The 16,934-nt window shown below is 41.0% G+C and overlaps 1 protein-coding gene and 1 long non-coding RNA gene across 10 annotated transcripts in view; both read left to right on the forward strand.

Moving 5' to 3' along the window:
• The first annotated feature begins 2,990 nt into the window (after nt 1–2,990).
• LOC131279143 (uncharacterized) lies at nt 2,991–10,239 on the forward strand. Its single transcript, XR_009186483.1, has 2 exons — nt 2,991–3,270; nt 9,946–10,239. It is a non-coding gene; the product is annotated as an uncharacterized lncRNA (long non-coding RNA).
• Nucleotides 10,240–13,067: 2,828 nt separating this feature from the next.
• The window catches only part of ERBB4 (erb-b2 receptor tyrosine kinase 4), a 1,195,692-nt gene continuing 1,191,825 nt past the window's right edge, over nt 13,068–16,934 (forward strand). For 6 of the 9 annotated variants that reach the window (XM_058300184.1, XM_058300186.2, XM_058300188.2 and 3 more), the window contains exon 1: nt 13,069–13,883. In XM_058300184.1, the coding sequence (XP_058156167.1) occupies nt 13,799–13,883 (85 nt within the window). In that variant the 5' untranslated portion in view covers nt 13,069–13,798. Of the gene's footprint in view, nt 13,884–16,934 lie in introns of all 9 variants that reach the window. The other 3 variants (XM_058300185.2, XM_058300187.2, XM_058300190.2) reach the window with 1 other exon arrangement.

Consider the following 16,934-nt stretch of genomic DNA (forward strand, 5'->3'; position numbering starts at 1 on the left):
GCCATTCACCTGTCCTCAGAAATAACTCCAAAGAGATACCACCAAAGACCATCAGTTTAAAACCCTAATCCTTTGGGATATCTACATAATGATAGCCTGCCCCCCATATTTTTATCAGTTATTTTGTTTAATAACTGATCATATGGCAGAATGAATTCTAGATATATTACATATGATATGTATTAATTATTCTTAGCTAAGAAACTCTCCAACTATATTGGAAACCTTTCCTTCACTAATAAAATAACAAACACTCAGATACACATACATACTCTCATTCCCAAAATAGGCAAGCCATTGTTTTGTAAGCAACATGACAATAGATGCTAGGAGGACAAGTTGACTTCACAACCCACTTATTGATTGCTCCATGTGGCTCTACCATTTGTTCTGACATCAGCTCTTAAATTCTGAAAATAAATCTGACCTCAACACTGTATCCATTGTAGATTCTCTCTAATAACTGGAGAGTACAGGGAAACAAATCAAATACTAGGGCCTTTTGCTTTGCTGTTTGGAAGAGAAGAGAAAAGGAACATCTAGACTCACAATTTCAAGCATATTCTCTTTCCCCCAGGTCTTTCACACACACAAAAAAAGACAGCAAAACTTGTTCTTGTATTTCTCATGTTTTGAAAATATTTATTGAGGATTTTTATATCCCAGTTTTTCTTCCAAGAATGCTGAATCACGATTGCTTTAATAGGACAAAGCAAGCTGACAACCCACATATAAAGTGTTATCAAGGCACTCTTGAAAATATGTTCTATTTCTAAATAGTCAAGAAACTTGTGTTTTGTGAAAAATGTCTTTAACATAAAGCTCTCTCCAATTGAATTGCCCTATTCAATATAGTGCATACTTAATAACAACCACTTTCCCTTCAAGAGAGACTGCAAGGGAAGAGCCTATTTATTTAGCGGATCACTTAACTGCTTTGTTGCCTGGCATAGGGCAACATTGTACCCCAAAGGCAAGATGCAGCAACCCTGTCGTGAATGGCTTATGTAGTGTTTTTAAAAACCTGGTGGTCACAGAATGAATTTCTATTTTTAAATTTTTTGTTTTGTAGCCTATTACATTAGGTCTTAAGTTCTCATTACTTCCTGAAACTGAAGATAACAGCATTAATTTTATGTTTTAGAAAAAGCAACCACTTTTTTTTTCTCCTGTACAGATAAGATGGACAAATTAAACAGAGTTCCGCAGTTGTAAATTCTCTGATATCAGGGACCATTTTCTCATGGCACTTTCTTACCCTGCTCTGTAGAGTTGGCATTAAGTAGAGTCAATACTTAATAAATGTTTGCATATTTCTGAGCTTATATGATAGCTTTTGTAAAAAAGATTGAGTCTAGCCTTCAGGAAAAAAATAATATTGGCCAAGTGGTTAAAGTGTTTTTTTAGACAGTTGTCTGATTATGCACTTAGTTTAATAATTTCAGTTGGCCCTACTTTGTTTCTGTGTGATGGAGCTGGACTCAGATGTGATCTTTGTCCACAATTCTCTCCTGTTACTTTTACTGGAACTGTAGTTGGTGCTGGGATTTAATGTATACCCAGGGGATCTGAATCTCTGGACTGACCATGTGATAGCCAGGCCCTGAGCCCCAAAAGTCTTGCAACCCCTACACTCGGGTTTATTTTACTTACCCCACTCAGCTAACATGGAGGTGAAGAAGGTCAACCACCACACCAGGGAGCCCAGAGTGCCTACAACTGAAAGCAGAATTGCATCCAGCCTCCATGTGGAATCTAAGCCCCCTCTTGATATAGATGTGGGGTAGACACAACCATTCTAAGGTCCACAGGATGGAGGAATAGAGTATGGACTAGAGTGGACTTACTGATATTCTATTCATGAACTATTGTGATTCATAATCGAAGAAAATGTGGCATTGGTGTGGAGAAAGTGGCCATGGTGGCTGCTGGGAGTAGGGAGTGGGAGGAAGAGATGTGATGTGGGGGCATTTTCGGGACTTGGAGTTGTCCTGGGTGGTGCTGCAGGGACAGTTACTGGACACTGTATGTCTTCCCATGGCCCACTGGGTGGACTGTGGGAGAGTGTGGGCTATGATGTGGATCATTGACCATGAGGTGCAGCACTGCTCAGAGATGTATTCACCAAATGCAATGAATGTCTCATTGTTATGGGGGAGGACTGGGGGGAGGGAAGTGGGGGGTGTATGTGGACCTCATATTTTTTGAGTGTAACATTAAAAAAAAAATAAGAAAAAAAATAACTTCAGAAACTTGTTTTGAAAAAGAATGTTGAGTTTATGTGAAAAGCTCCCTAATTCATTTTTTCCTATTTTCAACAATTGTTACCTCCTTCTCTTAGCAGAGATCGTTTATATATCACTAGTTCCCCTCTATTGATATATTGAAAAGCATGTAGTGAAAGAAGTTCATACAAAGGAATTACTGATTTATTGTTTTCATTTCTTGAGCATATTACATTTTAGCGGAGAAGGAATATAGGAATGAGCAACACAAAGAATGTCTTAATAATGGTGGAATTTCTAGCAGCAGTCAATCCAGACTGGTATATTTTGAGGGGGAAATGTGCTTCTTGGTTCTGCTGAGAAGGCTTCCTTCCTTGGATCTAGGTTCTAAAACCATACTGCCTGTTTTTTCCAGATGTCCTACTAAACATGACCAAGAGCGCCCCCTTGCTTGATTTCTGAATTGAAAGACTTGAAGGATCACTGTTACCGCCTTCTCCACTGAGTCTCACAGTGCCAATGACTCACTCAGTCTTGTCAGAGCTGGCGCAGTCTTTTGGACCCTGTGACTTAGTCCACTTGGCTGTGTTCACCTGCTCCTTGACCTTTCTTCCACTTTGCCAGTTCCTACACTTTATTCTAAGGATAGAATAAAGAATTCTAGGAATTCCCAGCAGCCCCAATGTTCTCCCCGGGCAACATCTTGTGTTGTAGCCACCATGCCTTTGGGTCAGGCTTGCTGAGTTTTGACCATCTACTTTTGGTTTCTGAAAAAAAAATCAGTCATTTTAATTGAAAAACAATTATTTTGATTGTAATCCAATAAGGGCCTTGGCTATGTGGTATCAGAAACAACCCAGCATACTATGGGAGCATGTTTAAGAATTATTTTAAAGACATCCCTTTCTAATGTCTGCTTCTTTAAAATTAAGTATCATGGAGGGATAAGGGAAGTAACCTATACTGGGAATGGAAGAGGACGAAGGAGGAGGAAGAAGAGAAAGAAGAACAGCAGAGATCACCTACAGACTCATTCAGTGTAGAAGTAAGCAGCTGAAACTCCAAAGGAATTAGTCTGAAGGAAGAACCTTCCCCAGTGTTCCTAAACGGAAAAATCTTCAACATGAGACCCTTTAGTTTTCACCCAAAGGGTGTTTGCTGGTAGCAATAAACAGCAATTACAGAGGTGGTATAAATGGTGTTCTTAACTGTACTTCACAGAACTCTTACAAATCTAATTCTAAATTGTTGTGGTTTTGTATCTGATAAAATAGGTTGAAAAAAAGTGAAACATGCAGGTAAGTACTCATATTTGTCTTAATGTTGATATAAAATGGATTTTGATTAAATAAGTACTAGCTCAATTTCCTCAAATTCAGAGACTCTTTCCCTCTACCCCACCTCTCTCTTTCTCACACACGTACAAGTATTAGTTCTCTGTGAAAATAGAGAATATCATATGTAGCTTCAACAGTGGTACCAAGTTGTATTTTGTACTTTCCCACTCCTCCCAGATTATTGCTATTCCTTCCCCCTTACTGTCTCTTTCTGAAGGACCCTGAACTCACACATACTGCCTACACTCACACTTCCACACTTATGGTTTTGCTTACATGCTACTGATTTGCTATGGTCAAGTTCCATCTCCACAGACTGTACTTTTCATGATGGTTTGCCCACTTGAAAAATATATATCATTAATCATATAGATGGCAGAGTTCAGGGAAGTATAATGAGAACTGGATGGAAAATCATAGAGCATTTCGTACTGTTGTTAGTAAACTCTCTTTTGTATATGAAGAATGCAACTTTGAACAGAGGCTACTATTTCTTGATTATTTTTATGTGCCAGGCACTGTCCTAAGAATATGAACATCCTTTTTCATTTAGACCTTATTATAACTGTAGGAGGCAGGTGCTGTTATTATTCTCCCTTTATAGATGGGGAAACTGAAGCCCAGGTTGAGATATTTATGTTGGGTCACACAGCTAGTCAGTGTCGGAGTCAGGATTTGAGCACAGGAAGTCTGCTTACAGAACTTGTGCTCCTTGGCACTTCATTACTGAGTGTGTATTCCAGGGCAAGGACTGTGTTGGAAGCTTTATATTTATCTCATTTAAGCCTCAGAAACCCCTGTGAGAGTGATATAGTGGGGTTCAGAGAATTTATTTGGCCTTTCAGTAAGTGAAAGTGCTGAACCAAAAACCTTTTTAGGTCCAAGACTCTTTATTATACCAGATCAGCACCAACATGATCCCAAATGTCATCCATGGATTGCACACAACCATTAGGGGTCATATTTAACACATGGGGCTATCAGAACATTACTGTACAAAATGAGCAATGAGGGCATGTTATCAGCGGTTATTTTACAGCTTTTGATTTTGTGAGGTATTGTCATAGGAATTGGTATCTAGCTTGTTGTAGGGAAATTTTCTAGCATAACAAGGTTACAGCTAATGGAGTCGATATGCATATACATGGTAAAGAGTTAATAGAGATCCTAAATTAAAGTTATTAAAGGGTATTGGAGAGATTTCCTGTATTTCCCAGTTGTTAGAGCCAAAATTTATGACATAGTTTTGAACCAGGCTTGCTCTGGGAACAAGGGCATTTGACTTGTTTTTCATAGTAAATTCCTTTGCTCAGGTTAAATACATCTGAAGCATTTAGTGCTATTAGCCTGAACTTCCTCTAACACTTTAATCATGGAAACAATGATCTGGCCACTGGATGCCACTGTTGCTCAACCAGAAGTCACAAAATGGGAATTCCTGTGGCTATATAATATTAGCCAGTTAAAGATCATTACTGCTTTTATCAACTGTGGTTTTATGTTTTCAAACTCTTTCTCTTGATTAGTGCAATCTGACTATAGGAGATGCACATACTGAGGACAGGTGAAGCTGAGAAACTATGTAAAAGATAGCTGTGAATTTTTTTGTATATTTTATTTTTAACTACCCTGCTATAAAAATACTCCTCCCCCCCCCACCTGCTTTATGTACTGTGTAGCTGACAGTTTCCATTAGTTATCAGCTAATGTTGCAGAGTAAGACCAAACAAGGTGTCATGGCCTCAAGCTATTAGAAGGGCCTCTTCATCCTAACAAAGACCCTGGGGTGAAAATAGTTTGCATGAACAGTCACTGGAATATTATTCAGACTCACTAAGCACTGCATTGCAGATGGAGAGAGTTATGCAGGCTCTCCATTTATACCAAGCACAAATAAATTAAAGATATCTGCATTGTGTACCTTTAAAAGGCAACATAAAAACTGTGTGTGTTTGAAAAGATCAGACAAGGTTTGGGAGTAAAACGCTGAAGTAATAAATAAATATGAGGTCAGTTTAGGAACAGCCGTAATTGCTTAGTATGACAAGATTTGCATAGCAAACACTTCTGATTAATGTTCAGTGAAGGCCACGGGAATGAAAACCAACTTCAGTATCTTTGCAGGATCTGAGCCTTGCAATCGTAAAGGTGTAGTTTTAGCCAGCACAATTAGTCACTTTACTGAAAGGCAGATAGACTACAGTTCCTATTCAAATATTTGAAAAGATAATTTTTTTATCTTGCCAGCTATGTTGATCTTATTTGTGTGGTTAAAATTATGAAAGTGCCAATTTTACATTAGTAGCAATGCCCATTCATTTCAGCTCTATTTAGAAAACAGGCATATGAAGTTCATCAGGAGGACCCTTAAGAATCCTGTATTTGAATGTAAAATACCTTTGCTTGCATACAGGAAAGTTTCCAATTACTTAAAACATAAATTTTTCTTTTTTCTTTTAAAATATAGCACCTTTATAATCTGTCTCCTGACTGACATTGCAATTAACTCTATGATATCATCGCTACTTGCTGGCTTACCAGGATAATGAAAAGCAATGCCATGCTTGGTACAATAAAACCTCATTTTTATTTTCTCTCCTCTCTGTCTCAATCTCTCTCATTTAAAAATGAAAGTTCATTTATTATGTTCTTTCAAAGATATAATAACGAGGGGGAAAGTATGGGAGAGGGGAAAGAGGTCTTAATACCTCTATAAATATTTACTTTGGAAAATAAATATCCACATCATACTAAACTGGAATAAACAAAAATACTAGTTATTTTATGTAGCAGAAAAAAATAGAAAGTGATTTTTTTCATCTTATGGCAAAAATTTGGGCGAAATTATAATATATCCTTATATATGTGTGTGTATATATATAATTTTAGTGATTAGTAATTTGCATTTCATAGAGAAGTACTATGGGATAAACTTATGCTTAAATGTAATCATGTTAAGACATAATGAAAATTAGTTTTGGATTTAGTGGTAACTACTATCACTGATTTATGTTCTTTAAATAATATTCCATGAGAGCTATGATACAAAGAATATGATGATAGTATTTTGGAAAAAAAATAGAGACAAGGAATAAAATTACAATGATGATATATTTTCAGTATGATGCATAACATTTTCTCCAGTGGGTTTGAAGTTAGTAAAGGGAGTGATAAGTAGATGCTGTAAGACAAGTGGTAATTCCATCTGTCTTAAAGTGTTCATTTAGCAAAGTTACATTAAGCTGTGTGAAACAGACCTCTCCTACCCTCTTACTCTATCTAATAGATGACAATAAATTATCATAATTATATTATTCCTCCAGTATTTGATTAACCAAAGAACATTTTTCTTTTTCTATCAATATTTACCCCAAATGACAATATTGAAAGAATGTTAATTTAGAATGCATATATTAGCTAACATAAATATTAATGCCTTATATTGTCATAATATGTTAATATGATTTTATTGAAAATATACATAAAATATTAAGGCTGGTAATGGTTGATGACAATACTTTACACTGTATAAGAAAATATTACAAAGGATTATCCGGTGAAATATTTCTTCATTCAACAATTTATACAAGTGGTATCAATTGTTTATAAATTGGTTTTGTTTTAAAAGGTAGGAAGACCAGAAATGATCAGTAGGTAATATGGCATGCCATACTATTAGTATACTATTTCTAAATAAACTTTGTATTTGAGAAAGTCTATGTTATTTAAAAATTGTTCAATAAATTATTCTGATTATGATTGGGTTAAAAACTCAGCAAACAAAAAAATCCAGATCTCACAAGCAAAAGTTTTAAGATTTACCAACCAGTGTTTATTTTTCCAGAGTCTTTATGGACAGATTAAAGAGGCAAATAATATGGGAAAACATTTTTAATTTATCAATATAAGTTAATAATCATAATTCTGAAGAAAATACATATATACTACCACACACTTTTATCCACACATATTGCTTTCTCAGTTTTATTAAACATGACCAATTTGACTTTTGCTATTTTTTTATTCTTATTATATTTTGATATTACTTTGTGAGAACTAACATTTCTGACAGCTCCCCTTCTGGATACTCTGTGCTGGTGAATTGTGATATTAAATGTTTTGGAATGCCTAGCCTGGGATTTACAAAGTTATGATTCTCTAGGGGTCAGTGCCAAGCAAAGAACCTACTAGGTATCATGGGCCACATGACAGATTTCTCGGTGGTGAGTACAAACTTGGTAAGGAAAAGTGCCAAGAGAATTGGAGAACCAAAATACTGGGTTATTCTGAAAGATAATTGATTGGGTAAGGAGGAGCCAGGCTATTAAAGTGTTAAAAGAAGAAGACTCAGTGTGTGTGTGTCTCTTTCTGAACTCTTTGAACCTTTTCGTTGAAGCTTTGAAGATTTATGCAGCCCTATACAAACCTGAGGAAAAAGATATAGTTTCAGAATAACTCCAAGTCCCAAAAATACCCCCATATTACACCTCTTTTCCCCTCTCTCTGCCTTTAGCACAGCTACAGACCATCATATATCCTGCCATAACCTACAGAATTGAGTGTAAACTACAATGTAAACTATGATCCATGCTTAGTGGCGATGATCCAAATGTATTCATCTAATGCAATGAATGTACCCACTAATGAAAGAAGTTGTTAATGTGGGAAAGGATGGGAGGTGTGGGGAGTGGGTGATACGGGAATTCCTTATACTTCTTTTGTATAACATTTTGTGTAGTCTAAGTATCTTTTAAAAAATAAAAAATAAATTAAAAATACATAGGTTCTAAATGAAACTATTTGGCTGGAGTTCAAGACAAATTCTAAGAATTTTTTGTGTCCTTAGTCAAAATAACACCCATTTTTTGTGTGCATAACAAATGCAATTTCAGACTTTTTTTGAGAAATCTATGTATTAAACATAACATGATTAAGCTCTTTGCAGAATTAAGAAAAAAGAAGGAAGTAAGTAGAATATAAGAGGCTATCTTGAAAAGAAATTGCCAAACTTTTCTTTATTAAGATTTCTGGTCAGGTACAAGCAAAGCCTTAATAAATAACCTCACTAGTTGACTTATTTATATAAACATGGACCCCAGAGACATAGGCACCCAAAGAGAGAGGAATTTCCTTACACTGTAGTTTTCAGATTTAACTGGCAAGCTCTTGTTGAAGGCTTTATCTTTAAGCTTACAAAGCAGTCAAAAAAGCTATATGGGACACAAGAAATTGGTTTGAGAAACTACATAATCAGATACACTATAGGAAATCTTTTACTAGGAAAATAATTTTTCACAATTTTGTTGGGAAAGACTACTATGTCCACAGGACTGAAATTGCTTTGCAGTTTGAACCACAAGCCAAAAATGTCCATAAGAACTTGGACAGACACTGATGAATGGACATTAAAGCAAAATAGATTTTATTATTTTATTTATTTATGTTCAATCACTCTTCTTCAGTAATTAAAAAATAAGGTTTAATTGTTCACATAGCAGAAAATAGCCCTTACTAGAATGAAATGATCTTGGGGAGGGCATCTTTGGATATTAAAATAACTAAGGTAACAAAAAAATTTCTTTAGTTAATGTGTATTAATGCATTTTAAAAAATGTGAACTTTTAAAGGTTGTGTTTTTTTTTGCTTTAAAAAATTATCACCAAAATATCAGTGAAGTCCAGAAACCAGAGAGTAAAGAGCAAAGGTGTTATTTCAAGTGTTAAGTTAAAAAACAAAAGACAAAAAACTGTGCCTGCGTCTGTCATTGGCTTGATCATCGTAATAATGATCGGTATTTATCAACATCTCCTTTGACTGATAAATAAAATTTCAAAACTCATTTGGATATTTCTCTAAGGCTGTTTAAAACGTATGTCTGTGTTGGTGGGCTAGTTGGGAGTGGGTAGAGGAAGGGGCATTAGAGAAATAAAATCTGTGAAAATTATGACTAACCCTTCATAGGTAGTGGATTAGTTATAGACCCATGAAGTCTTAGATTTGGGGCATTACAACCACTTCCATTAAAGATGAGAAAACATGCACAGGTATATGAAATAACTTGCTCAACCTAACAAGGTAATATAGAAAGATGAGAAGATGCACAGAAAGTGAAAAAAAGAGAACCCAATCTTTATTTTAAAATGTTCATTAGAAGATAACTGATTTATTTATGATAGGTTCCCGTTTTCTTTCCTTAGTTGATATCTACCCAGATTTATATTAATGGCCACTGGCAAAATATGGAAAGCAGCAAGCTCTAACCTTACCTTTAAAGAAGTCTCAGAACCAAGCAGATAAATGTGCAAATTAAGAGACTTTGGGACAAAGTTAGGGATCTGATTCATTACTGGATTCTGATTTCAATGTATTATTTTCTCCAACAGGCAGCATTCTGTTACTCATGATGTCAGAACTCTGGGTTCTATTACTAATGGAAGAAATGAAGTGGAAACTGGGATATGGAAAAGCAGCACATGATAAAGGCATCTCTATGTTGGGATCATGGCTTCATACAAGGGAAGTCATAGAAAATGGGAAAGGGAACTCAAGGCCATACTAAGATGTCTTCCTCAAGGGACATGCACGCCCATATGATCTCACTCAAGCTGGAGAAGTTCCTTTTCCATTTTACACTGTTCTTGTTTCAGGTAGAAAATAAAATTAAAAAAATGAATTAACTTAAGGAAAGTAGGAGTTTGAACAACTAAGAAACCTAGACCTCTCCGGGTTTTTGCTCCTTCTAAATGGCAGCTTCATTCTTTGTCATGCAGCCTGGTTATGCCTGTGTAGAAGGAAGCATAGCCAAGTCAGTTCTGACAGTGAAAGACCGAATATGAGCTGTTTTTTTTTCCATGAACAAAAATTTCAGGGAAGGTACTCAGGGCAAGTGACCATCTCTATCCCGTCAACAGTAACAAAGGTATTTTGATTGATTTAATTCAGAATCAGGTAGTAAAGGGAAGGTTGTACCGTGGGGGCAGAGTCAAATAAAAAACGTATAACTAGAGCAGGGCAATTCCTAAAAAGGGGGTACACAGCAGATAACTCCAGGTGTTCTTCTATTTACTAAGTGCATTCACTTATACAAGCGTTGAGTTAGGTTTTTTTCTTTTTTTCTTTTTCCCTTGTAGAAAGCAACAGCAACACATTTTAGATAATTCAATTGGCAAGAATTTTTTATAAAGGTACTCCGAATATTGAAGAAGTACATAGATCCATCTCAGGAAGCTATAGGATTCAGTTAGCATGCCTTTCTTTCCACACAGGTAGTACATGTTCCCTAATCTAGTGTTCCTTTCCTATGATAATTCAGTAGAGACTGGAAACAAAAGAGAGCAGGCACACATGATTCTACCTCATGGCTTCTACTTTCTCATCTTTCCAACTTGCCTCCACAGGGTACCACTTTCCTCTCTCTCTCTCTAGGTCTCATATTCAAATTATTTGAGCTAGAGTCTGATTGGTAGACCAGACAGCAGGATGCTTCTTTTGAGTAGAGCTTACATGCCAAATTACCTTAAAGGCTTACTTTTGGTAAGGTACTGATCATTATTTCAATCAGAGACAGGAAAATGGAACTAACACAGAATAAGCAGAGCATTCGAGGCAAAATCATGGTGTGTTAGGTATTTTAATTGGTGGATATGTTGTATGGGCTGTCTAGTATTCACATACATACAGCAAGTTTTTTTTCTAACCAATGAATATTGATTAAAACCCATCATTTGTTTGCTAAGTTTATTCCAGAAGCTATGGATGAGACCAAGGTGTATAGGAGAGTTTCTGTCACACAAGCGCTATAAAATTAATAGGGAAGGAAAAACTATCACAAGTGACACAAATAGAAAACAAGCTAAAAACAATTTAGTTTTTCCTGCAATTTAAGCTAAAATACGCGTTCATTTCCTACAACAATCTTAGCATCAGAAACAAGATTTTTTTTTTAAAAAGACAGATACTTCAGATTTCCCAAAAGCAAGAAGTTTGTTTTTGTCACTTAATGTTTTATCCTGGGGGAGAATGAGAATTTTAGAAAGTAGCTTTCATGGAGGTAAAATTGAAAAACAGAAAAGAAAGCAGAGGGGCAAGACAATAAAAATAGGAAAAGATGATCCCAAAGAGCAGTGTGCACAGTTCTGCTACAATCAGTACCATTCTGGTCAAGTCACCATCATCTGCTCTAGGTTTATTTTCTCTCCGCCCTAGGCTGCTTCTGGATAAGACAGCATGCTCAGTTTGTTTGGCCTCTTCTCAAGGCTTCCTAATTGTTGTGGGCCTAAGAGAATGAAGGCTTCAGGCTTCTGGGGTGCGACTGCTGTTCTGTTTTCACGTCCATGGGAATTCTTAAGGGATGGGAATATAGATAAAAGATACAGGGAAGGTCTCAGATGATGATTGAAGAGGCAGAACGGTGTAATTTTTAAGCACCCATATACTTTTTATATTGTTTTTGTTGCTCCTAGAGAAATCGAAAAAAAGAAAATAATTCATATATAAAATGCCTGTGCAAATAGCAAACCGTTAACTTACTACCCTGGGGAGAGACACTGGACCCTGCCCAAGGTACAGTCTCAGGGCTGCATAAGGCCAGGGATATGTACACTGATATGACATTGTCCTAAGATATTTTAGTTCCAGAGAAGCCCAGAGACTGCCATAGCTAGCCCTGATCTAGGTAGGGACCGTGAACTGGCAGAGCGTGGAAAGAGAAGCGACTTAAAATTGGGTCCCTTATAGAATAAGCCTAATCACTTCAGGTCAATTATATCTTTGTATGGGCATCTTAAGTTCTTTCAGACTGAAAAGTTCAGGTCTAGGACAATTTCTAGCCTTTTAGGACCAAAATAAACGGTTTTGGAATACAATCTGCGTAACGAAAAGGAACCAAAACCAAGTTGTTCCAGAGTTGGGTGAAAAGATGAAAAGACCCACAGAGTCTAAAATTCAAAAGTTGTGGCTCTGCAAATGTGGAGTTTTAGTTTTGTTCAGTGTCAGTGCGGGAGGAGAGGCTGCAAAGTTGGGGGATACCCCAGGACTACCTAATCTGAGGAGGTTCCCAGTTACTGTACCAGCGGCTTTTAAACTACTTGCTGAGTGTGGAGCAAAGGGAGTGAAGCGGTAAGGGAGTGAAGAGGTGAGGAGAGGCTTTTTTGTCTCAAGCAACCTTGACTTTCCTTCTTTTTCTAAGGAAAGTCCTGACTGTGGATGAGCACCGCGATGCAAAGGCGAAAATGTCGACACACTTTAAACAAAACAAACAAAAAACAACCCTCTGGTGCTCTGCCCACCCTGCGGGCCGGGCTAGCTGTGCGCCTGCCGGGGGCGGGAAGGAGAGTGTTCCAGGCAGCGGCCTCGGGTTAGCCCTTTAAATCCATCTTCCCCCGCCCCCACCACCCTAAGCTCTCCGGCTGACAGGTGTTTTCCCAAACTCCGGAGAGCGAGGATTTTGGGGAGTGGCTAAGCCAATAAGAGTTCCCTTTGGGGGGGCGGGGGAAAGGGCGTGGCTAGTTGGGTCAGAGCAGGGGCGGGGTTTGAGCGGCTGAGCAGAGCTGCCTGGTTGCGTGGAAGGTTGTTTTTTTTTTTTCCTTTTTTTTTTTTCCGGGAGTCTTATTAATTTCTCTGAGGGGCTGCAGCTGGAGACGGCGGAGCGCTGGAAATGACGCTCGGAGCTTTAATTACAGCAGCCGCCGGACAAGTGTGAGGAAAGCTGAGAGGAAAAAGGACAGGATCGGGGGAGAAGCAAGACGCTTCCCCCCACTCCGCCCCTTCCCTCCGGATTTGGACTGGAGGTGCAGGGAAGCAGAAAAAGGAGCCGAACATAGTGCGACTAGCGGGGGGAGAGGCCGGAAACCTACCGCCTCTTGGCCATCAACTTTTTTTGGAAACCCTCTTTCCCCCTTCCTTTTTATTGTTGACCAACCAGAGAGAGAGAAAGTGAGGAGGGAGCCAGAAAGCGAAGGCTCACCCTGGAAAATAGCTGCCCAGTCCGGCCCGGAGCACCCCACGCACACACGCCCGCTCCCAGCCCCCGGCCCCGCCAGACTCCCCGCGCCCCTCCCGGGCCCCGCGCGCGCGGACTCCCTCAGCGGCCCTCGGAGCCGGTGCACCGCGCGCGCCGCCCGCCGGCCCCCCTGCGGCCCCCACGCGCGCCGGGCTGAGGGAGCTCCTTCGCGCGCCAGAAAGGGGATATGCCATTTGGACATGTAATTGTCAGCACGAGATCTGAGACTTCCAAAAATGAAGCCGGCGGCGACAAGACTGTGGGTCTGGGTGAGCCTTTTCGTGGCGGCGGGGACCGTCCAGCGCAGCGCTTCTCAGTCAGGTGGGTCGCGGCTCGTTCTTTTCGCACTCCAGCTGTTGAACCTGCCGCCGCCGGCATGGCTGCCTCGGGTGGCTCCCTCGCACTCTTCGCCCATCCTGAGACCGCCTCGCTTCCAGGCGTGGAGGGACCACCCGACGGTGGCCTCTTCCTCGGGCTCTCGGTCGCACCTCTTTCCATCCCCAAACTTACCCGGCGTGTGTGTGTAATTTACCGTGAAAAATCACTCCGAGCCCCCGTCGCTCTTTTTTTCTCTCTCCTTTACCCCCATCCTTGTTTTCTCGCGCCTAAGCGGGAGCCCTTCTGGGGGCGCCTGTTGTTGGGGGCGTGGGAGACCCCACATCCCCATTCAGAGGAGTCTCTCCAGTCCCCGTCTTGGCCCCGGAGGCAAGAAGCCTCGGAGAAGCGCGCACCCGCCGGGCGGCAAAAGGGCTGGGGTCCCGGGGCGCCGCCCGCCGGGGGGCTTCTGAGCCCGAGGGCCGTGGACAGTGAGGCTCGCAGCGCGGGGCTTTGCACCTGTGCGTGCTGCCGGCGGGCGCTGCGCCCTCAGTCGCCGGAGCCCGGCGGGGTCAGACCTGACTGGAGCCCAGGCTGGGCAGCTGGAGCGCAGCGGGCGGGCGCGCCTGGCCCGGGAGCCGGAACTCCCGGCCTCTTCGGCCGGTGTCCGGGAGTCGTCGCCCCATTGAGTCGAGGGGCGCTCGCTTGCCAGGCTGACTTCTTTAAAAAAAAAAAAAAAAAAAAAAAAAAGGGTTTGGCACGCTCAGAGTCGGGAGCCCGGACTTCACGTCGGTTGCAGCGTTTGGCTCCGGGAAGAGTTCTTCCTGTAGTTCAACTTGCTATTGGCCGGACTCCCTCCAACTTCTCTGTTTACAGCCCAACTGGGCTGCGGAGCCGGCGGGTCGGGCGAATTGATTTAACCCCGGGAGGGCGCGGCGGCTGAGCTCGGGGCGCAGCCACTGTGTCTGTGTGCTGGAGATCTTGAGCCCCAGGTACCTGGACAGGCTGAGGGATAATTGAACCCCAGAGGCAGCGCAGTGGGGCTGGCGCGCCTGGGCGGGCAGGGCTTCTGACAGCACTTGCGGTGCGAGGGAGCTCAAAGTTTCTGACACTTGAGTTTCCCCAGGATGAGAGCGGGATAGAAAGGGACTGAGGTGAACCGGTGTCTGCCTCGGCCTAAGTGTGTGTGCGGAGGGGGTGGGATAGGGTGTTAATTTTGGAGAGCCGGGGAGATACCGGGATCCATCCTGCGCGGGTCCCGAAAGCGTGGGAGGCAGCTTGAGAAGATAAAGATTCTCAGGGGGTGGCGGTCGGGATAGCTTTAGGCCCTGGGAGGGTGTTCTCCTGACCTCAACCAGAAAACAGCGCGCCGTAGTTTTCCCGCTCCGCCCCCGCCTTTCCCTCCTTGCCTAGTAAATAACAAGTTATAAGCACTGAGGCTTTCAAAATGACCTTCGAATGGCACATGTGCGCAGTTTGTGCTGGCCGGTTGCACCTTCCCAATTACTCCGAAATTCTTCATGCATACCAGGTCCTGCGCCCCCGCCACCTCCGGAATTACCAACACGGACTTGAGATTCCAAACGGCCTCTTAGAAACATCCTTTTTTATCTCCCTCCTCACTCCGAGTCCCTTCATATTTTCCCTCAATGGGTTGATTATGCACATTGACCCATTCAAAAGCTGTTGCGACTGACGGGCAGGCTTAGCCGAGAAGAATTTCTACGAGGCGACCTACCGAGGGGCTATGTGGTTCAGCCTCACCCGCGGGGGTCCCGGCTCCGAGTCGGCAGCAATTTGGTAATAACTGTGCGGCTTGCGGGTTGAGCCATGCCGAAAAGCCCTTTTCAGAATTTCTGCAAGGAATGTAATCCAAATTAGTTCTGCAGCTGTCCTCTTCCTCATCTCAGGCGACTTCGGCTCGCGCCCTCGCTCGTCCCGTCCCTTCTCGCTTCCCAGGGCGAATTGTCAGACCCACAAGTGAGCCCATTTAGAGCGCGAGGATTAGCGTGCCATTGTTGTTCCTTGTGTGACTCTGCACTTGAAATTCTGGGGGCACAAAGGCAAGTCTCACTTGTTCAAAACACAAAGTGATACACATGAAAGGGCTGCATAAAGAAAAGCTCCCGGGTGCATCCATGGTATAAGTGCAGCACGCATACTAAGATGATCCACTGCAAACTGTAAATGCCCTGGGGACTTCTTTTTTTATCCTCCCCCACCCCTATCCCTACCCCGCCGCACCTGGCAGGGAAAGTTCAGCTGATTTTCATGTAGTGCTATTGTAAAACCAAGCTACAGTCTGGAGTGTGATTGCGGCTCACCTTGTGTTTGTGCCTGCGTATGTTTGTGCCTGCATGTACCCCAGTAGATACATACTGCGCGTCTCCCCTCTTGCGGTTAGCAGTCAGTAGCAGTTTGGAGGAGTTTGTTTTGGTCCAAATGAGAAATTAAGTGCGGATAAGTAAACTAAGCTGCCAGAGGGCGACAAGATGTTGAGTGAATTGCTTTTAGATGAAACAAATTAAGGAAACGAGGGAAGACAATCTGCTTCTCGCATTATTAGACACGCTTGGAGTTCAGGAGAAAGTGGCATATTTTTGAAATGCTAATTTCTTAAGCAGAAGGAATGCACCTTATTTACAGCTCTATGTGAATAGAATAAAAATACAGGGGGAGTCTTTTTTATAGAGCTGAGATTTTCTTAAAATAATTAAAATATTTTTGGTTTTGCATGGCAAAACATTGAGTTTTAGAGAAGGCTAATTTTTAGTTTTTCTGAAGGGCTTTGCGTCATCTTCAATAATTCATTTTATCTAGAAATGTTATAGCTAAAGACCCTTCATAGTGCAATTACAAAGCCTTTACCACCCACAGAAATAATTCCAAAATTTCTGTCTTCCTCTCTTCCTCATGTCATTAAAAAAATAATCAGTATATGTTTGTATTGAAATAAAATGTATAGTAATATTGAAGTGCACACTCTTAAATACCCTTAATAGATGTTAGTAGACAAGTTCAGTTTGTATTTCCCATTTTCAAGTAAATCAGTCCTGC

This window comes from Dasypus novemcinctus, chromosome 7 (assembly GCF_030445035.2).
Source record: "Dasypus novemcinctus isolate mDasNov1 chromosome 7, mDasNov1.1.hap2, whole genome shotgun sequence".
NCBI lineage: Eukaryota > Metazoa > Chordata > Mammalia > Cingulata > Dasypodidae > Dasypus > Dasypus novemcinctus.